The sequence below is a fragment of the Nycticebus coucang genome, chromosome 1 (assembly GCF_027406575.1).
Source record: "Nycticebus coucang isolate mNycCou1 chromosome 1, mNycCou1.pri, whole genome shotgun sequence".
Taxonomy (NCBI): Eukaryota; Metazoa; Chordata; class Mammalia; order Primates; family Lorisidae; genus Nycticebus; species Nycticebus coucang.
Window position 1 is genome coordinate 85,493,200 of NC_069780.1, and position 22,165 is coordinate 85,515,364.

The 22,165-nt window shown below is 39.0% G+C and overlaps 1 protein-coding gene across 4 annotated transcripts in view; it reads left to right on the forward strand.

The window, feature by feature from the left end:
- Positions 1–22,165, forward strand: part of RXFP1 (relaxin family peptide receptor 1) — a 158,932-nt gene that overhangs the window by 48,814 nt on the left and 87,953 nt on the right. For all 4 annotated transcript variants that reach the window (XM_053583505.1, XM_053583503.1, XM_053583507.1 and 1 more), the window contains one exon: positions 17,778–17,915. In XM_053583505.1, the coding sequence (XP_053439480.1) occupies positions 17,778–17,915 (138 nt within the window). The remainder of the gene's footprint in view (positions 1–17,777; positions 17,916–22,165) is intronic.

The window sequence follows — 22,165 nt, forward strand, 5'->3', positions numbered from 1 at the left end:
TGGGGAAGATTCCTTCTTCCTCAATTTTTTGGAATAATTTCTGCAGTGCAGGAATAAGCTCTTCCTTGAAGGTTTGATAGAATTCTGGAGTGAAGCCATCTGGACCAGGGCATTTTTTGGTTGGAAGATTTTTTATTGTTTCTTTAATCTCAGTGCTTGAAATTGGTCTGTTCAGGAGCTCTATTTCTTCCTGGCTAAGTCTAGGGAAAGGGTGTGATTCCAAATATTGATCCATTTCCTTCACATTGTCAAATTTCTGGGCATAGAGTTTCTGATAGTATTCAGAGATGATCTCTTGTATCTCTGTGGGATCAGTTGTTATTTCCCCTTTATCATTTCTGATTGAGGTTACTAGAGATTGTACTTCTCTATTTCTCGTTAGTCTGGCCAATGGTTTCTCTATTTTATTTATTTTTTCAAAAAACCAACTCCTTGTTTCATTAATTTTCTGAATGATTCTTTTGTTTTCAATTTCATTGATCTCTGATTTGATTTTGGATATTTCTTTTCTTCTACTGAGTTTAGGCTTAGATTGTTCTTCTTTTTCCAATTCCATAAGATGGCTTGTGAGATTGTTGGTGTGCTCTCTTTCTCTTTTTCAAAAGTAGGCATCTAAAGCGATGAATTTTCCTCTCAAAACTGCTTTTGCAGTATCCCACAGGTTATGGTAGCTTGTGTCTTCATTGTTGTTATGCTCAAGAAAGTTAATGATTTCCTCTTTTATTTCTTCCTGCACCAATCTGTTATTCAACAGAAGATTGTTTAATTTCCATGCCTTTGTGTGGAGTCGAGCGTTTTTGTTAGAGTTGAGTTCCACCTTTAGTGCCTTATGGTCTGAGAAGATACAAGGTAAAATTTCAACTCTTTTGATTCTGTTGATATTTGTTTTGTGTCCCAGAATGATCAATTTTGAAGAATGTTCCATGGGGTGATGAGAAGAATGTATATTCTTTATCTTTGGGATGGAGTGTTCTATATGCGTCTATCAAGCACAGTTGTTCTAGGGTCTCATTTAAATCTCTTATATCTTTGTTTAATTTCTGTTTAGAGGATCTGTCCAGCTCAGTAAGAGGAGTGTTAAAGTCCCCTGTTATTATGATATTATCAGATATCATATTGCTCAGACTGAGTAAGGTTTGTTTCACGAATGTGGGAGCATTTAAATTGGGTGAATAAATATTTAGAATTGAAACATCTTCTTGTTGTATTTTTCCCTTGACCAATATAAAGTGACCATCTTTGTCTTTTTTGACTTTAGTTGCTTTAAATCCACATGTATCTGAAAATAAGATTGCAACTCCTCTTTTCTTCTGAATGCCATTTGCCTGAAAAATTGTCTTCCAACCCTTGACTCAGAGCTTTAATTTGTCTTTTGAAGCCAGTTGTGTTTCTTGCAGACAGCAAATGGATGGCTTGTGTTTTTTAATCCAGTCAGCCAATCTATGTCTCTTCAGTGGGGAATACAAGCCATTAACATTTATTGAAATAATTGATAAGTGTGGTAGTATTCTATTCATCTTATTTTGTGAGAGTCCATTGCTTAGTTTTATCTTTTGCATCAGTGTGGAGGTTAGGTTCTGTCCTTTAATTTCTGAGTTCTTACCTTGCTGCTGATCCATTGTGGTGTCAGTGTGCAGAACAGGTTGAAGTATTTCCTGTAGGCTGGTCTTGTTGTGGCGCATTTCCTCAATGTTTGTATATCCATAAATGATTTGATTTCTCCATCAATTTTTAAGCTTAGCTTAGCAGGGTACAGAATCTGGGCTGAAAATTGTTCTGTTTAAGTAGATTAAAGGTAGATGACCATTGTCTTCTTGCTTGGAAAGGTTCTTTAGAGAAGTCTGCGGTCACTGTGATGGATTTGCCCCTGTAGGTCAACTGGCGCTTACTCCTGGCAGCTTGCAGAATCTTTTCTTTTGTCTTGACTTTGGACAGGTTTGCAGCGACGCCTGTGGCTTAGTCGGTAAGGCGCCGGCCCCATATACCAAGGCTGGCGGGCTCAAACCTGGCCCCGCCCAAACTGCAACCAAACAAAAAACAAAAAACCGACTTTGGACAGGTTCATCAAAATTTGTCTTGGAGAAGCTCGGTTAGAGTTGAGGTGACCTGGGGTCCGATATCCCTCTGAAAGCAGTGTGTCAGAATCTTTGGTGATATTTGGGAAATTTTCTTTTATAATATTCTCTAGTATGGCTTCCATTCCTTTGGGGCATTCTTCTTCCCCTTCTGTGATTCCTATAACTCATATGTTGGAACACTTCATAAAGTCCCATAATTCTGACCAGTGAACGTTCTGCTTTCTCTCTCTTCTTTTCTGCCTCTTTTACTATCTGAGTTATCTCAAGAACTTTGTCTTCTACCTCTGAAATTCTTTCTTCTGCATGGTCTAACCTGTTGCTGATACTTTCCATTGCATCTTTAAGTTCCCTAATTGACTGTTTCAGTTCTTTCAGCTATGCTATATCCTTTTTATATTCTTCATATCATTCATCTCTTATTTGATTCTGTTTTTGGATTTCCTTTTGGTTATTTTCCACTTTATTAGCAGTTTCCTTCATTGTTTCCATCATTTCTTTCATTGTTTTCATCATGTGTATTCTAAATTCCCTTTCTGTCACTCCTAACATTTCTTTTTTATTTTTTATTTTTTTTTATTGTTGGGGATTCATTGAGGGTACAATAAGCCAGTTACACTGATTGCAATTGTTAGGTAAAGTCCCTCTTGCAATCATGTCTTGCCCCCATAAAGTGTGACACACACTAAGGCCCCACCCTCCTCCCTTCATCCCTCTTTCTGCTTCCCCCCTCATAAACTTAATTGTCATTAATTGTCCTCATATCAAGATTGAGTACATAGGATTCATGCTTCTCCATTCTTGTGATGCTTTACTAAGAATAATGTCTTCCACTTCCATCCAGGTTAATACGAAGGATGTAAAGTCTCCATTTTTTTTAATAGCTGCATAGTATTCCATGGTATACATATACCACAGCTTGTTAATCCATTCCTGGGTTGGTGGGCATTTAGGCTGTTTCCACATTTTGGCAATGGTAAATTGAGCTGCCATAAACAGTCTAGTACAAGTGTCCTTATGATAAAAGGATTTTTTTCCTTCTGGGTAGATGCCCAGTAATGGGATTGCAGGATCGAATGGGAGGTCTAGGTTGAGTGCTTTGAGGTTTCTCCATACTTCCTTCCAGAAAGGTTGTACTAGTTTGCAGTCCCACCAGCAGTGTAAAAGTGTTCCCTTCTCTCCACATCCACGCCAGCATCTGCAGTTTTGAGATTTTGTGATGTGGGCCATTCTCACTGGGGTTAGATGATATCTGAGGGTTGTTTTGATTTGCATTTCTCTAATATATAGAGATGATGAACATTTTTTCATATGTTTGTTAGCCATTCGTCTGTCATCTTTAGAGAAAGTTCTATTCATGTCTCTTGCCCATTGATATAAGGGATTGTTGGCTTTTTTCATGTGGATTAATTTGAGTTCTCTATAGATCCTGGTTATCAAGCTTTTGTCTGATTGAAAATATGCAAATATCCTTTCCCACTGTGTAGGTTGTCTCTTTGCTTTGGTTATTGTGTCCTTAGCTGTACAGAAGCTTTTCAGTTTAATGAAGTCCCATTTGTTTATTTTTGATGTTGCTGCAATTGCCATGGCAGTCTTCTTCATGAAGTCTTCCCCCAGGCCAATATCTTCCAGTGTTTTTCCTATGCTTTCTTGGAGGATTTTTATTGTTTCATGCCTTAAATTTAAGTCCTTTATCCATCTTGAATCAATTTTTGTGAGTGGGGAAAGGTGTGGGTCCAGTTTCAGTCTTTTACATGTAGACATCCAGTTCTCCCAACACCATTTATTGAATAGGGAGTCTTTCCCCCAAGGTAAGTTCTTGTTTGGTTTATCAAAGATTAGGTGGTTGTAAGATGTTAGTTTCATTTCTTGGTGTTCAATTCGATTCCAAGTGTCTATGTCTCTGTTTTTGTGCCAGTACCATGCTGTCTTGAGCACTATGGCTTTGTAGTACAGACTAAAATCTGGTATGCTGATGCCCCCAGCTTTACTTTTGTTACTAACAACTGCCTTAGCTATACGGGGTTTTTTCCGGTTCCATACAAAACGCAGAATCATTTTTTCCAAATCTTGAAAGTACGATGTAGGTACTTTGATAGGAATGGCATTGAATAGGTAGATAGCTTTGGGAAGTATAGACATTTTAACAATGTTGATTCTTCCCATCCATGAGCATGGTATGTTCTTTCATTTGTTAATATCCTCTGCTATTTCCTTTCTGAGGATTTCATAGTTTTCTTTATAGAGGTCCTTCACCTCTTTCGTTAGGTATATTCCTAGGTATTTCATTTTCTTTGAAACTATGGTGAAGGGAGTTGTGTCCTTAATTAGCTTCTCATCTTCACTGTTATTGGTGTATACAAAGGCTACTGACTTGTGGACATTGATTTTATATCCTGAAACATTACTGTATTTTTTGATGACTTCTAGGAGTCTTGTGGTTGAGTCTTTGGGGTTCTCTAAGTATAAGATCATGTCTCAGCAAAGAGGGACAGTTTGACCTCCTCTGCTCCCATTTGGATTCCCTTTATTTCCTTGTCTTGCCTAATTGTATTGGCTAGAACTTCCAGCACTACGTTGAATAGTAAAGGTGACAGAGGACAACCTTGTCTGGTTCCAGTTCTAAGAGGAAAAGCTTTCAGTTTTACTCCATTCAGTAAAATATTGGCTGTGGGTTTGTCATAGATAGCTTCAATCAGTTTTAGAAATGTGCCACCTATGCCTATACTCTTCAGAGTTCTAATTAGAAAAGGATGCTGGATTTTATCAAATGCTTTTTCTGCATCTATTGAGAGGATCATGTGATCTTTATTTTTGCCTCTGTTAATATGGTGGATAACGTTTATAGACTTGCGTATGTTAAACCAGCCTTGCATCCCTGGGATGAAGCCTACTTGATCATGATGAATGACTTTATTGATGATAAGCTGTAATCTATTGGCTAGGATTTTGTTGAGAATTTTTGCGTCTATGTTCATGAGTGAGATTGGTCTGAAATTCTCCTTTTTGTTTGGGTCTTTTTCTGGTTTTGGTATCAGGGTGATGTTTGCTTCATAGAATGTGTTGGGGAAGATTCCTTCTTCCTCAATTTTTTGGAATAATTTCTGCAGTACAGGAATAAGCTCTTCCTTGAAGGTTTGATAGAATTCTGGAGTGAAGCCATCTGGACCAGGGCATTTTTTAGTTGGAAGCTTTTTTATTGTTTCTTTGATCTCAGTGCTTGAAATTGGTCTGTTCAGGAGGTCTATTTCTTCCTGGCTAAGTCTAGGGAGAGGGTGTGATTCCAAATATTGATCCATTTCCTTCACATTGTCAAATTTCTGGGCATAGAGTTTCTGGTAGTATTCAGAGATGATCTCTTGTATCTCTGTGGGATCAGTTGTTATTTCCCCTTTATCGTTTCTGATTGAGGTTATTAGAGATTTTACTTTTCTATTTCTAGTTAGTCTGGCTAATGGTTTATCTATTTTATTTATTTTTTCAAAAAACCAACTCCTTGTTTCATTAATTTTCTGAATGATTCTTTTGTTTTCAATTTCATTGATCTCTGATTTGATTTTGGATATTTCTTTTCGTCTACTGAGTTTAGGCTTAGATTGTTCTTCTTTTTCCAATTCCATAAGATCTCTTGTGAGATTGTTGATGTGCTCTCTTTCTGTTTTTCGAATGTAGGCATCTAAAGCGATGAATTTTCCTCTCAAAACTGCTTTTGCAGTATCCCACAGGTTTTGGTAGCTTGTGTCTTCATTGTTGTTATGCTCAAGGAAGTTAATGATTTCCTGTTTTATTTCTTCCTTCACCCATCTGTTATTCAACAGAAGATTGTTTAATTTCCATGCCTTTGGGTGGGCTTGAGCATTTTTGTTAGAGTTGAGTTCCACCTTTAGTGCCTTATGGTCTGAAAAGATACAAGGTAAAATTCCAATTCTTCTGATTCTGTTGATATTTGTTTTGTGTCCCAGGATATGATCAATTTTGGAGAATGTTCCATGGGGTGATGAGAAGAATGTATATTCTTTACCTTTGGGGTGGAGTGTTCTATATGCATCTATCAAGCATAGTTGTTCTAGGGTCTCATTTAAATCTCTTACATCTTTGTTTAATTTCTGTTTAGAGGATCTGTCCAGCTCTGTAAGAGGTGTGTTAAAGTCCCCTGTTATGATGGTATTATCAGATATCATATTGCTCAGACTGAGTAAGGTCTGCTTCAGGAATCTGGGAGCATTTAAATTGGGTGCATAAATATTTAGAATTGAAATGTCTTCTTGTTGTAGTTTTCCCTTGACCAATATAAAGTGACCATCTTTGTCTTTTTTGACTTTAGTTGCTTTAAATCCACATGTATCTGAAAATAAGATTGCAACTCCTCTTTTCTTCTGAATTCCGTTTGCCTGAAAAATTGTCTTCCAACCCTTGACTCGGAGCTTTAATTTGTCTTTTGAGGCCAGGTGTGTTTCTTGCAGACAGCAAATGGATGGCTTGTGTTTTTTAATCCAGTCAGCCAATCTATGTCTCTTCAGTGGGGAATTCAAGCCATTAACATTTATTGAGATAATTGATAAGTGTGGTAGTATTCTATTCGTCTTATTTGGTGAGAGTCCATTGTTTAATTTTATCTTTTGCATCAGTGTGGAGGTTAGGTTTTGTCCTTTGATTTCTGAGTTCTTACTTTGCTGCTGATCCATTGTGGTGGTCAGTGTGCAGAACAGGTTGAAGTATTTCCTGTAGAGCTGGTCTTGTTGTGGCGAATTTCCTCAATGTTTGTATATCCGTAAATGATTTGATTTCTCCATCAATTCTGAAGCTTAGCTTAGCAGGGTACAGAATTCTGGGCTGAAAATTGTTCTGTTTAAGTAGATTAAAGGTAGATGACCATTGTCTTCTTGCTTGGAAAGTTTCATTAGAGAAGTCTGCGGTAACTCTGATGGATTTGCCCCTGTAGGTCAACTGGCGCTTACTCCTGGCAGCTTGCAGAATCTTTTCTTTTGTCTTGACTTTGGACAGGTTCATCACAATGTGTCTTGGAGAAGCTCGGTTAGAGTTGAGGCGACCTGGCGTCCGATATCCCTCTGAAAGCAGTGTGTCAAACTCTTTGGTGATGTTTGGGAAATTTTCTTTTATAATATTCTCTAGTATGGCTTCCATTCCTCTGGGGCATTCTTCTTCCCCTTCTGGAATTCCTATAACTTGTATGTTGGAACGCTTCATAAAGTCCCATAATTCTGACAGTGAACGTTCTGCTTTCTCTCTCTTCTTTTCTGCCTCTTTTACTGTCTGAGTTATCTCAAGAACTTTGTCTTCTACCTCTGAAATTCTTTCTTCTGCATGGTCTAACCTGTTGCTGATACTTTCCATTGTATCTTTAAGTTCCCTAATTGACTGTTTCAGTTCCTTCAGGTCTGCTATATCCTTTTTATATTCTTCATATCGTTCATCTCTTATTTGATTCTGTTTTTGGATTTCCTTTTGGTTATTTTCCACTTTATTAGCAATTTCCTTCATTGTTTCCATCATTTCTTTCATTGTTTTCAACATGTGTATTCTAAATTCCCTTTCTGACATTCCTAACATTTCTATACTGGTGGAATCATCTGCAGTAGCTACCTCATCGTCCCTTGGTGGGGTTGTTCTAGACTGGTTCTTCATGTTGCCTGGAGTTTTCTGCTGATTCTTCCTCATGAGTGATTTCTTTTATCTGTTTCCTTGCCCTAATTTTCCTTTCACTTCCTCTTGATCTTTAAGTTCTTGTGCCTGTGGAGTAAGGGTTATAGGACCAGAAGGGTGAGAAGGTTGAAGAGCAAAAAAAGGGGATGAAAGAAAGGAGGACCGAGTGATAAGAAAAAAAGAAAGATAGAGAAGGGAGAGGGGGTGGGTATAAGGAATATTGACAAAAAGAAGAGAGGCACAGAAAGAGGGAGACAGGGCAATATAGGTGTACAATAGGGTACTTTGACACAACCTTAAAAAACCCCACCTTCTGGGGGTGCCCAGTTGCGTGGTTCCCTTGAGGTCAGCAGCTCTTTGCTAACCTGATCAGACACAGTACCCCACCTCCACCAAGTAGAGAGGAAAGACAAAAATGCTATAAATCAAACCAAAAGAAGCAAACAGAAAACTTTACGGGGATAAAATTGGGTGAAAAACCAAATTATATCGGTAGAAACACTAGCAAAAATGAAGTTGAAGTTATTAAAAAAGGCAGCAATGGGAAATTATAATTAAACTAGGAAAATTGAGAAAGAAAAAGGGATCTGTGTGGAAAAGATTGAAATTAAAAAAACAAAAGAACATCAGCAATGTCAAAATAAACAAACAAAAAAAAACAACCAAACCAAAAAAAAAAAGAAGAAAAAAATACACAACCAAAAACAAAGCAGTTTGTATATGTTATTGAATATTGTCTGGGCAACACGTGGTCTTCTGGGGTATGAGATGTTAGTCACAGTTCTGATACGACTGGAGGCTGCTGATTTCTCAAACCCCAGCAGGTAGACACCCTAAATCTCTCTTCAGCCTACTTAAAAGGCACTTTGAACTTGTAAACTTGCTGAGCAGAAGCTTTCCCAGCTTTCTCGCTGGAATCGCTGCTGAAGTGGCTATGCACTTACTCAGTGTGCCAAAAGCGATCTCACTCTGCCCCTGAGGGTTAGGGCTGCAAGGCGGCTCAGACCCCACCCTTAGGCTACTTGGTTGCTGGGTTACCAGCTCCCACCCGTTTCTAGCTCTGCGACCCTGAGGGCGGAGCTTGCCGGGGCAGATCACTGACAATGGATCCGTGTGACCCACCGCCAAACACTATCAGCTCCGTCTGGCTCAGCGGCTCAGACTGGGGCCCTAGACAATGGCCAAAGTTCTCCTCACTCCCGCTCAGGCCTTCCCCAAGGCAGTTCAACTCAGTGCCAAGTCCAAGGACATCAAAACAGTTCACAGGTAAGGCCTTTCTGGTTTGCAGTCTCGCTGCTACTGAACTTACAGTTCTGGGCGGGTTTAGACGGATTGAACACACGCGACCACTTGCCGGCTTTCCACTGTTTTAGTCCTCCTCTTGGGGTCCAGAAGTCTCTCGCTGACTCCCTGTATTTTCATAGGAGTGATGATAGGCAGTTCCCACCAGCCAGAGATGCCTGGAGTCCTATCTCCCCAGACTCACGGTGCCCAGATGCAAGGAAGCTGTTACTCGGCTGCCATCTTGCTCCGCCTCCCTAACATTTCTTTATAGGTGGAATCCTCTGCAGTAGCTACCTCATGGTCCCTTGGCGGGGTTGTTCTGGACTGGTTCTTCATGTTGCCTGGAGTTTTCTGTTGATTCTTCCTCATGAGTGATTTCTTTTATCTCTTTCCTTTCACTTCCTCTTGCTCTTTAATTACAAAGGGTAATTCCTCTCTTGAGCAACTTTAATCAAGTGCCTTCAGTGATGGTTGTCAGTAACGGGACAAACAAAAACCTTGCTCTGCCTGAAAAAGGTTGAAGTGAGCATCATTTGTGTGAATTTCTTTCCAAATTCCAAAAACTAATAACCTGAATCTAATTATGATGAAACACCAGACAATCCAAATTCAAGAACATGCTGCAAAATAATTGATTTGCAATTTTCAAAAGTGTCAAGGTCATGAAAGACAAGACTGACAAAACAATCCCAAATGGAAGGAAAGTAAAGAAATGCAACAATGAAATGCAAAGAGTGATTTCAGACAAGGTTTAAATGTAAGTGATGAATCAATATTAATTTTCCAATTTTAATAGTTGTATAGGAAAATGTTCTTGTTTATAGGAAATATACACAAAGTATTTAGAGGTGATGAAGCCCCAGACCAACAACTTACTCTCTAAAGGATCAGTGTAGAAACATCCTTTATACCATACTTATAATTTCTCTGTAAGTTTCAGATTATCTCAAAATTTAAAAGTTACCTTAAAATTATCACTCAAAACTAGTTAACATTCCTAAGATAGCTATTGATCCACAATGTTATGAAAACATAGGACTAATTTCGTGATGTAGCCATTGACAATCCATAAGTGTCACAAAATATAAATTCAAAAGATAGCACATAAAAGCATAACATTTATTTTAAAAGTTCTTAGAAAAGGATATTCAAAACAGCACAGAAACACGGGCAGGTATGTCTAGTTAAAATATCTTCAACAGTATATCTGTGGTTAGAGGCTGACAATTCATCAAAGAATTTTTTTAAAATGTTGGCTTTAAAGTATTCTTTAAAAATTCATAAAGATTTAAAAAGTCAGTCTGAATACAGATTGGATTAATTATGTGTCTGTGTGAAGCCTGTGAAATATGTGATGTTCTGCCAGGGATGGCCTTTGACATACAAATCCTTTGTTAAGACTTTGTTTTAATCAATCGGTTGAAAATGATTGATTAATTTTTAAAACAATTTCACAAGAAAGAACACTATTTACATTACATCTTCTTATTCCATAGATTTGACTGTATCCCTCATTGAATTATGTGCTCTGAAACAACTATGTACAGTCAAAGCCCAATATACATGGATTGCTTCTCTATGAAAATGTCAATTGCTGTTATTAAAAATCCCACTGTACTTCATGAAGGTAGCAGTCACTTGCATTCTTTTCATCCTTTGATAATAGACCACAAACACATTTTTACATAATAAACTATAACTGTTCAAACTACTCTGTTTTTATTTCTTTCTAATTATGAATATTCCAGAAAGTTCTAAAGATTTATAAACTTGGTAAGGATAATAAGCACATAATTGTACTGGGTGTCTACAATAATCTTTGAAATTATGCAAATTTGAGATTTGAAAATGGTATAGTTGCCAGGCGTGATGGTTCATGCCTGTAATCCTAACACTCTGGGAGGCTGAGACAGGTATATTGCTTGAGCTCAGGAGTTCCAGACCAGCCTGAGCCAGAGCAAGACCCCATCTCTAAAACTAGCTGGGCATTGTGGTGGGCACCTGGCTTATAGTTCCAGCTACTCAGGAGGCTGAGACAAGAGGATGGCTTGAGCCTAAGAATTTGAGGTTGCTGTGAGCTATGATGCCAGTGCACTCTACCCAGAGTGGAAAACTGAGACTCTGTCTCAAAAGAAAATAAATAAATATCACATGGATGGTTATATGCTGGCTTTACTCATAATTGTCAACCCTTGGAAGCAACCACAATGTTTTCCAGTTGGTGAAAGGATAAATGCATATTACCAAGTGAGAGAAGCTGGCCTTTAAAGACTGCATACTGTATAATTCCAATCATATAACATTCTAGAAAAAGCAGAACCATAGAGACAATAAAAAGTTCAGTGGTTACCAGAGGTTGCAGGGAAGGAGAGATAAACAGAGTACAGAGGATGTTGAGGGCAGTGAAACTATTATGTATTACACTGTAATTAATAGTGGCTATATGTAATTATCCATTTATCAAAACATCAAGAGTGAACACTAATATCACTATGGACTCCAGGTGATAATGATAAGTCAATGTAGGTTCACTGATTGTAACAAATGTCCACTCAGGAATTGGGGGTGGGAAGGCTGTGGATGGTGAGGGAGGCTGTGCAGGTGTGAGGAGGAAGTATATGGGAACTCTCAGTACCTTCCCCTTCATTTTACTGTGAGCCTAAGATGGCTATAAAAAAAATAAAATCTACCTCTTAAAATGGCCTCATTACCTCTCAAAGTCAGAATTGGAAGGTTGTGTAGAATGTTATCAAGTATTTGTACCTTTCAATTCTTATTTTAACAGCTTTGAGACAGAGGCGCCAATTTTTCTTCTTTGTGTTGATGAAACAATTTTTACCCCTGCTGTTTGTGTCTAAATTTTTCTATTCAACAAGTAATTTTCAGTATCCCTAACCAGAGCTATGAATAAGTAATAACAAGGCCTTTGTTTACAATGAGTTTTCTTCCTTGTAAAGGAGATAAGATTAAGGTACTCAAAACAACTTGCAAACAAATAAATATGTGATGAAACTTAATTAATTGCTTGTTAGGGTAGGCATGGGGTCTGCTAGGGAGACATTACTAGGGATCATTCTTTAATAGTCTCAAAGTTCTATGGTCATATTCATTTCATTAAATATTGTTAGGGTATAAATATATCAAATCAGATAATATTCCAAAACTTTAATTTTTAAATTGGCTTTGGGCATTCAGAACATATTCTGTCCTAGAAACATAACTGAAAATAGCGACTAATTTTCTTTCAAAAAAGTATTAAAGGGATAGAAATTATTCCTTGCATCTTCTCGAACCATCATGGAATAAAAGTTGAACTCAGTAACAACAGGAATCTGCATACTCATTCAAAAACATGGAAGTTAATAACCTTATGCTGAAGGATAGATGGGTCATAGATGAGATTAAGAAGGAAATTGCCAAATTTTTGGAACAAAACAACAATGAAGACATGAATTATCAGAACCTCTGGGATACTGCAAAGGCAGTCCTAAGAGGGAAATTTATAGCACAGCAAGCCTTCCTCAAGAGAACGGAATGAGAGGAAGTTAACAATTTAATGGGACATCTCAAGCAACTGGAAAAGGAAGAACAGTCCAACCCCAAACCCAATAGAAGAAAAGAAATAACCAAAATTAGAGCAGAATTAAATGAAATTGAAAACAAAAGAATTATACAACAGATCAATAATTCAAAAAGTTGGTTTTTTGAAAAGGTCAATAAAATAGATAAACCTTTGGCTAACCTGACCAGGAAAAAAAGAGTAAAAACTCTAATTTCATCAATCAGAAATGACAAAGACGAAATAACAACAGACTGCTCAAAAATTCAAAAAATCCTTATTAAATATTACAAGAAACTTTATTCTCAGAAATATGAAAATCTGAAGGAAATTGACCAATACTTGGAAGCACGTCACCTTCCAAGACTTAGCCAGAATCAAGTGGAAATGTTGAACAGGTCAATATCAAGTTCTGAAACAGCATCAACCATACGAAATCTCCCTAAAAAGAAAAGGCTGGGACCAGATGGCTTCACGTCAGAATTCTACCAAACCTTTAAAGAGGAACTAGTACCTATATTACTCAACCTGTTCCAAAATTTAGAAAAATAAGGAAGACTACTTAACATGTTCTATGAAGCAAACATCACCCTGATCCCCAAACCAGGAAAAGACCCAACAAGAAAAGAAAATTATAGACCAATATCACTAATGAATATAGATGCAAAAATATTCAATAAGATCCTAACAAACAGAATCCAGCAACACATCAAATAAATTAGACATCATGACCAAGTCGGTTTTATCCCAGAGTCTCAAGGCTGGTTCAATATACGTAAATCTATAAGTATAATTCAGCACATAAACAAATTAAAAAACAAAGACCATATGATTCTCTCAATTGACGCAGAAAAAGCTTTTGATAATATCCAGCATCCCTTCATGATCAGAACACTTAAGAAAATTGGTATAGGGGTGGCGCCTGTGGCTAAGTGAGTAGGGCGCCAGCCCCATATGCCGAGGGTGGTGGGTTCAAACCCAGCCCCGGCCAAACTGCAACAAAAAAATAGCCGGGCGTTGTGGCAGGCGCCTGTAGTCCCAGCTGCTCGGGAGGCTGAGGCAAGAGAATCGCATAAGCCCAGGAGTTAGAGGTTGCTGTGAGCCGTGTGACGCTACGGCACTCTACCTGAGGGCAGTACAGTGAGACTCTGTCTCTACAAAAAAAAAAAAGAAAAGAAAATTGGTATAGAAGGGATATTTCTTAAACTGATAGAGGCTATCTACAGCAAACCCACAGCCAATATCGTATTGAATGGAGTTAAATTGGAATCATTTCCACTCAGATCAGGAACCAGACAAGGCTGCCCATTGTCTCCACTGCTCTTCAACATTGTAATGGAAGTTTTAGCCATCGCAATTAGGGAAGAAAAGGTGATCCAGGGTATCCATATAGGGTCAGAAGAGATCAAACTTTCACTCTTCACAGATGATATGATTGTATATCTGGAAAACACCAGGGATTCTACTACAAAACTCTTAGAAGTGATAAGGAATACAGCAGGGTCTCGAGTTACAAAATCAACATTCATAAATTGGTAGCCTTTATATACACCAACAACAGTCAAGCTGAAAAAACAGTTAAGGACTCTATTCCATTCACAGTAGTGCCAAAGAAGATGAAATAGTTGGGAGTTTATCTAACAAAGGACGTGAAAGATCTCTATAAAGACAACTATGAAACTCTAAAAAAAGAAATAGCTGAAAATGTTAACAAATGGAAAAACATACCATGCTCATGGCTGGGAAGAATCAACATTGTTAAAATGTCCATATTACCCAAAGCAATATACAATTTTAATGCAATTTCTATTAAAGCTCCACTGTCATACTTTAAAGATCTTGAAAAAATAATACTTCGTTTTATATGGAATCAGAAAAAAACTCGAATACCCAAGACATTACTCAGAAATAAAAACAGAGCAGGAGGAATCACACTACCAGACCTCAGACTATACTATAAATCGATAGTGATCAAAACAGCATGGTACTGGCACAAAAACAGAGAGGTAGATGTATGGAACAGAATAGAGAACCAAGAGATGAACACAGCTACTTACCGTTATTTGATCTTTGACAAGCCAATTAAAAACATTCAGTGGGGAAAAGATTCCCTATTGAACAAATGGTGCTGGGTGAACTGGCTGGCAACCTGCAGAAGACTGAAACTGGACCCACACCTTTCACCATTAACTAAGATAGACTCTCACTGGATTAAAGATTTAAACTTAAGACATGAAAGTCTAAAAATACTAGAAGAGAGTGCAGGGAAAACTCTTGAAGAAATTGGTCTGGGTGAATATTTTATGAGGAGGACCACCCCAGGCAATTGAAGCAGCTTCAAAAATACACGACTGAGACCTGATTAAACTAAAAAGCTTCTGCACAGCCAAGAACACAGTAAGTAAAGCAAGCAGACAGCCCTCAGAATGGGAGAAGATATTTGCAGGTTATGTCTCCGACAAAGGTTTAATAACCAGAATCCACAGAAAACTCAGACGTATAAGCAAGATAAGAACAAGTGATCCCATCACAGGCTGGGCAAGGGACCTGAAGAGAAACTTCTCTGAAGAAGACAGGTGCACGGCCTACAGAAATATGAAAAAATGCACATCATCCTTAATCATCAGAGAAATGCAAATCAAAACTACTTTGAGATAATCTCTAACTCCAGTAAGATTAGCCCATATCACAAAATCCCAAAACCAGAGATGTTGGCGTGGATGTGGAGAAAAGTGCACACTTCTACACTGCTGGGTGGGAATGCAAATTAATACATTCCTTTTGGAAAGATGTTTGGAGAACACTTAGAGATCTTAAAATAGATCTGCCATTCAATCCTATAATTCCTCTACTAGGTATATACCCAGAAGACCAAAAATCACTTTATAACAAATATCTTTGTACCAGAATGTTTATTGCAGCCCAATTCATAATTGCAAAGTCATGAAAAAAGCCCAAGTGCCCCTTGATCCAAAAAAGTAAAATGAAATGAAAGAGCATTTATCCAGCAGCAGTAGAGCCTCATCTTGCTACCAGCCAACAGAAACTGAGTCAGGGGTCACAAGGCTGCAGCCACAACTTCAAGAGGAAGTGACAGTGATAAGGCGTGGTGAAGAGGGAGACTTCCAGGAACCCAGGAAGGGCTGAGAAACCAGAATGAGGCCTCTGAAACAAGGGAAGAGTTTCCAGAAGGCTGAGTGGTGGCGGTGTCTGGTGTTGAGTGGATGGGTGGGAAAGCTCAGGTGATCAATCTTTTGGGTAAAGATGGAAATGGAGGCAAATAAGCCATGTTTCTTCCTGCACCTACTATACCCTCAGACAGTCTCAGGAGTGGCACTGCCCACCTCCCGGCTGCTCTACCAGTTTAGGGAATTCTGTCTATTCTGCTGATAAACCACTTGTCAGACGTGTCCACTTTTCTCCCCTCCATTGCCACCACCCCAGGCTCAGCACCATCCTCTGTTACCCAGAGCACTGCCGAGCCCCCTAGTGGACAGCCCTGCCTCCACTCCTGCTCCCCGCCCTGGTCTCCCACCTACTGACATCCCACCCCAGCAAGCAGACTGATGTTACCAAACCAGACAGGTTTCCCAAGTGGTCCCTTGGCCTAAGATTACTTATTGGTTTCCCTTTGAAAATCCAAATTTCTTACCTTTGCCCAAGAATACCTCTCTACCCCGTCACCTTCGGCTCCTGCCCCTTATCCCTGCCCACTGGGCTCAGTCACAGCAACCTTCTCTGAGTTCTCTGCTCCTCAGCCCAAGCCCCTTCCTCACCACTTCAACCCCCACCACTTCCCCACTCCCATCATGGATTCTTTCCTTCCAATCTCAGCTTAAATAGCACCCTTTTACAGAGGCCCCCCACTAGCTACCCTTGCACAAAGCCCCAGCGCCTGTTTTCTTTCTTTTTGCACCTGTCATAAATTAAATCCTTGGCTGACTTGTTTGTTCTCTGTGTCTTCCCCACTAGACAGTAACTTCCAGACAGGAAGTCGGTTTCATTAGATGCTACATCACAGAATTCTGCTCAGGCCCCACCCTAGGAACTATGGGACGTGGATAAGTACATGGCCCAGGCTTTCCTGCCACCCTGTCTTCAGCTTCCTCTAATCCAGACCAGCCTTGATTTTTAAAAAAACATATATTCCTAATTTTAAAATCATTGGCTGGAGTTTTGTTTGTTTGTTTGTTTGTTTGTTTGTTTGTTTTTTATTAAACCATAGCTGTGTACATTAGTATGATCATGGGGCACCATACACTTGATTCATAGACCGTTTGACACATTTTCATCACACTAGTTAACATAGCTTTTGTGGCATTTTCTTAGTTATTTTGCTCAGACCTTTACATTCCACATTTACTAGGATTCACATATACCCTTGTAAGATGCACCGCAGGTGTAATCTCATTAATCCCCCTCCCTCCACTGACCTCCCCCCTCCCTCCCCTCCCTTTCCCCCTTCTCCCTATTCTTAGGTTGTAACTGGGTTATAGCTTTCATGTGAAGGTCCTACATTAGTTTCATAATAAAGGTGAGTACATTGGGTACTTTTTCTTCCATTCTTGAGACACTTTACTAAGAAGAATATATTCCAGCTCCATCCATGTAAACATGAAAGAGGTAAAGTCTCCATCTTTTTTAAGGCTGCATAATATTCCATAGTGTACATATACCACAATTTATTAATCCATTCGTGGATGTTTGTTTGTTTTGTTTTTGTGGTTTTTGGCCAGGGCTGGGTTTGAACCCACCACCTCCGGCATATGGGGCTGGTGCCCTACCTCTTTGAGCCACAGGCACCACCCCAGCTGGAGTTTTTTGTTTTGGGGGTTTTTTCTTTTCCTTTATTTATTTATTTATTTATTGTAGAAGGGGCTGAACTGAAAAGTACAGGTAAATATTTCGTTTTTTAAAAAGGGATGGAGAGGATTTTCTAAGTGGGAAAGAGTTTGAACAAAGGCAAAGAGGGCAGAATTGGGGCATCTTCTGGAAACTTGGGAAAAAGCAACCTGTTCAGGTGAAGGTTCTTGGAAAACAGTTGGCATCAGGCTAGTAAATTAGACAAGGCGACCATATGGAGGGTCGCACAAACCAGGATGAAAAAGCAAAATGTTTATAAAATATCCGGGGAAACCACTTTCTGCGAGGCTCTGTGTTTTAAGAATTGTGTCCTCTCTTCTCTTGCATCACAGTTTCTCAGGGGGGTGGACAGGATGCCCAGTGCCCCCTCGGCTATTTCCCCTGTGGGAACATCACCAGGTGCCTGCCTCAGCTGCTTCACTGTAACGGTGTGGACGACTGCGGGAACCAGGCCGACGAGGACGACTGCGGTAAGTGAGGCACCAGCACCCACACAGAGGACAGAAAGAAGAGTGGGAAAGAGAAAACTAAACTGAAATGCAGAAGGAAATCTTCACTTATTTTATTAGCTTAAAAAATCCATTCTTTTCTATGTAATAGTAGTATCACAAGCAGTATTTCAGGAAAGAAGTAATTGTGCATACAGTCCGTGTTTTCACCTCCACAGACCTGCCTAGTTAAGGTCTTAGAGGCAGAATTTTGTCAAAAATTGAGAATACGGGCTCTGGAGCAAGATGGCCCAAGTTTGAACCACAGCACAGAAACAACCCGATATGTAAACTTAAGGTTATTGCTTAACCTCCCCGTGCCTCAGTTTCCTCATTTCATAAAGGGGCTTGATGACTGTCCCAACACCAGGAGAATTTGAGAGGAGTAAGTGTAAGGGATTAGAAGAGGGCTGGGCATGTGACAGGTGCTAGCTAAGAGTCAGACTCTATTGCTCTTTCTTGTTTTGTTTACTACCCATGAAGAGGAAAAGAGATACCTCCTAAAGAAGAAAAAAAACAATACATAAGTGCAGATTGCCTATAAGTTAACCAACAATCATACCTATGACCTTATAAAGCCTATAAATGGGGTTTCTAACCAATTAGAATACCTGAGGACAATAGCCTTCAGTTGTTTTTTTTAATTAATCATTTTCTTTTATTATAACTAGTTAATGCCATAATTTGTTGTTGTTGTTGTTGTTGTTGTTGGGGATTCATTGAGGGTACAATAAACCAGATTACACTGATTGCATTTGTTAGGCAAAGACCCTCTTGCAATCCTGTCTTGCCCCCAAAAGGTGTGGCACACACCAAGGCCCCACCCTCCTCCCTCCTCCCTCCTTCCCTCTCTCTGCTCTTCCTTTCTCCACCCCTTCCTCCTTCTTTCTCTCTCTGCTCTCCCCTAGCCTTCAGTTTTAATTTTGTTCAAATTTCTAAAGCCCTAAATACACAAAAATAAAACAACTTAAATTGCCTAGATATGTCTCACTGGAAAAAAGAAGCTTTGATTGATTATGTAAGATAATAAGATTTCTCACTTTGTATGCCCATCGATCCACGTATGGATTATTAAACTGTGATATATGTACACCATGGAATATTATGCAGCCTTAAAGAAAGATGGAGACTTTACCTCGTTCATGTTTACATGGATGGAGCTGGAACATATTCTTTTTAGTAAAGTATTTCAAGAATGGAAGAAAAAGTATCCAATGTATTCAGCCCTACTATGAAACTAGTTTATGGCTTTCATATGAAAGCTATAACCCAAGAATTTGGGGAATGGGGAGAGGGAGGAGGATAGGCGGAGGGAGAGTGATAGGTGGGATTACACCTGCGGTGCATCTTACAAGGGTACATGTGAAACTTAGTAAATGTAGAATATAACTGTCTTAACACAATAACTAAGAAAATGCCAGGAAGGCCATATTAACCAGTGTGATGAAAATGTGTCAAACTGTTTATAAAAACAATGTGTGGTGCCCCATGATCGCATTAATGTACACAGCTATGATTTAAAATTAATAAAAAGAACACAACAAAAAAATCCTTCATTCATGTACAGCCTGGCTACTATTACTAACCTGTATCTAATTATATTAGAACAATAAGTGGGACTCTCTAAGAATAAAGAAAATATATAATTTCAAAAAAAAAGATTTCTCACTTATAGGGAAATAAAGTACTATTTTCGGAGGACAAAAACATGCTCAACAACATTAATATTCCAAGTGCTACATGAATAATATACACTCAACAGGCCTTGCTGTTATCCCTCCCTAAAGTGTTACAGGGTTTTTAGGGCGCCACTTTGAAGGAATTAAATTTCTATTAAAATAAAATAAGAAAGAGACCAGGGTTAAAAATCCCCCATCCTGAAAAAGCCAGCTACACCACACAGCAAAACTTCATACAGTTTATGCCTTGAAAATAAGTAAATTTAACTTAGGTTATTCCTTTGTAAATGCCTCTGACAACCACACATAAAACAAATCATCTTCCTATAATGGTGTAAGGTAATCTATGTTACTCAATCCCTGCCATCTGGAAACTCCATTGTAATGATCAATCATTGTAAAGGTGGAACAACTTTTTCATTTCCACTTGAGAAGCCGTCCAATGATCCAGGCCCCGAGCTTCTTACCACTTGGGTGAAAAGTCTTCCTCATAGCAAGCTGGACTCTCTCTTGTATGATATACTTTGAAATTCTCCTAACTTGATCTGATTTTATTTTTGACGCTTCCCAGTTTGAAACATTATCTATAAGGGTGGTGGTAACTCGAGTGTACCCACAATCAAAGTTGGTGAGCTTAAGGTACACTCAAGCTTATTTTTCTTTTTTAAAAGAAAATTATTTCTTCTGTTTTTAAGAAATAGCATCTTGTTAAAATGACTGAATATTACATGAATTTTTTTTAATTAGATGAAACTGTTTCATCTGCCAACCACTTGCTTACCCATCAAACTGTTGGCAATTTGGATGAAGAGCGTCCCACCTGTTGAAATGGCTTCAGGAACCAAGAAAGGAACCTGGGAGGTGAAGCAAATTTACCACCAAGTTCTCAGTGCAAGAAAGTTTGAAAATTCTAGCTTTAGTGCTAAGTTTAAAGAGACCAAGTAGGGCAGCACCTGTGGCTCAAAGGAGTAGGGCCCCGGCCCCCTATACTGGAGGTAGCGAGTTCAAACCCGGCCCTGGCCAAAAACTGCAAAAAAATAAATAAATAAATAAATAAAAAGACAAAGTAACAAAAGTAGTAATTCTTACAGTAATAATCCTGAAAATCATGCAAGAATTCACCAGTAAGAAAATTCAGATGGGGGCAATAAGGGATTTGGCTTAAGAGAGCAAGTTTGTGAGTCAGAGACTCGGGCTTAAATTCTAGCTATAAAGAGAAGCAAAATGGCTATTTTCTACAGAAAAGGAAATAATATCTGTGTCTGTTGGATTGTTGAGAGGATTAAATGAGATAATGTATCCAAGATGCTCAGCAGAGTACAGATGATGTGAACTGAATGCTTGGGTCCCCCCGAAATTCATAGGGTGAACCCTAACCCCCAAGGTGATAATATGGGAGGTGGAATTTAGGAAGTGATTAGTAATAGATGAAGTCATAAGGGAGGAGCCCTCAAAAATAGGATTAGTGTCCTTATAGGGGTCCCTAGGGGCGAGGAGTGGCAGCTCCCTCCTGTAATGCTAGCATTCTGGGAGTCAAAGGCAGGTGGATAGCCTGAGCTCAGTAGTTCAAGACCAACCTGAGCAAGAGCGAGACCCCACCTCTACTAAAAACAGAAAAACTAGACAGGCATTGTGATGAACGCCTGAAGTCCCAGCTAGGAGGCTAAGGCAAGAAGATTGCTCAACCCCAAGAGTTTGAAGTTGCTATGAGCTATGATGCCATGGCACTCTACTAAGGGTGACAGAGTGAGACTCTGTCTCAAACAAAAAAGGAGGTAAGGGGAGACCCTAGGGAGCTTTCTTCTTTTCTCTGCCTGGTGAGGACACAGTGAAAACTGCCCTCACCAAATGCTGAACCTGTCAGCACTGGGAGCTTGGGCTTTCTAGCTTCCAGAACTGTGAGCAATAAATGTTCATTGTTTAAGCCACCCCAACCTATGATACTTTGTTACAGCAGCCTGACCTAAGACAAAAGGACATAAAATTAGCCATCCATAAATGTTAGGTAGTGTGTCATTTAGCCTTAGCTCTATTAAGTGGCCTAAAAAGTACCCATTTATTTATTTAGCTCACAATTCTTTGGGTGAGAGATTTAGAGTGGGCTGTGCCGAGACCAGCCAGGCAATTCTTACAATTGGACTTCCTTATGCACCTGTAATCATTTGTGGATCAACTATGTCATGATGTGTGTGGAACCTTTATTGAGTCATTTATTTGCATTAACACCTAAAAATCCTCACATCTAGTTTTAGAAATATGAGAAAAATCATATGTCACTCTTACACAAAGCCATGTCTATGTGGAAGATAACTATTCTACCCTGTTACTAATCTTCTTATACCAGTTTTCATGAAATTCACCCAGACCAATCCATCAGCATCACCCAGGAAGTTGTTAGAAATGTGAATTCTCAGACCTACTGTTCTGCTGGGAGTTCAGCAACCTATTTCAATAAGCACTTCATGGTAGTCATTGAGAACCACTGACCCCAGTGAGTGGAAAATCAGGAATGCATGCAAAATGGTAGCAAACCCCATAAATAAATTAGAATCA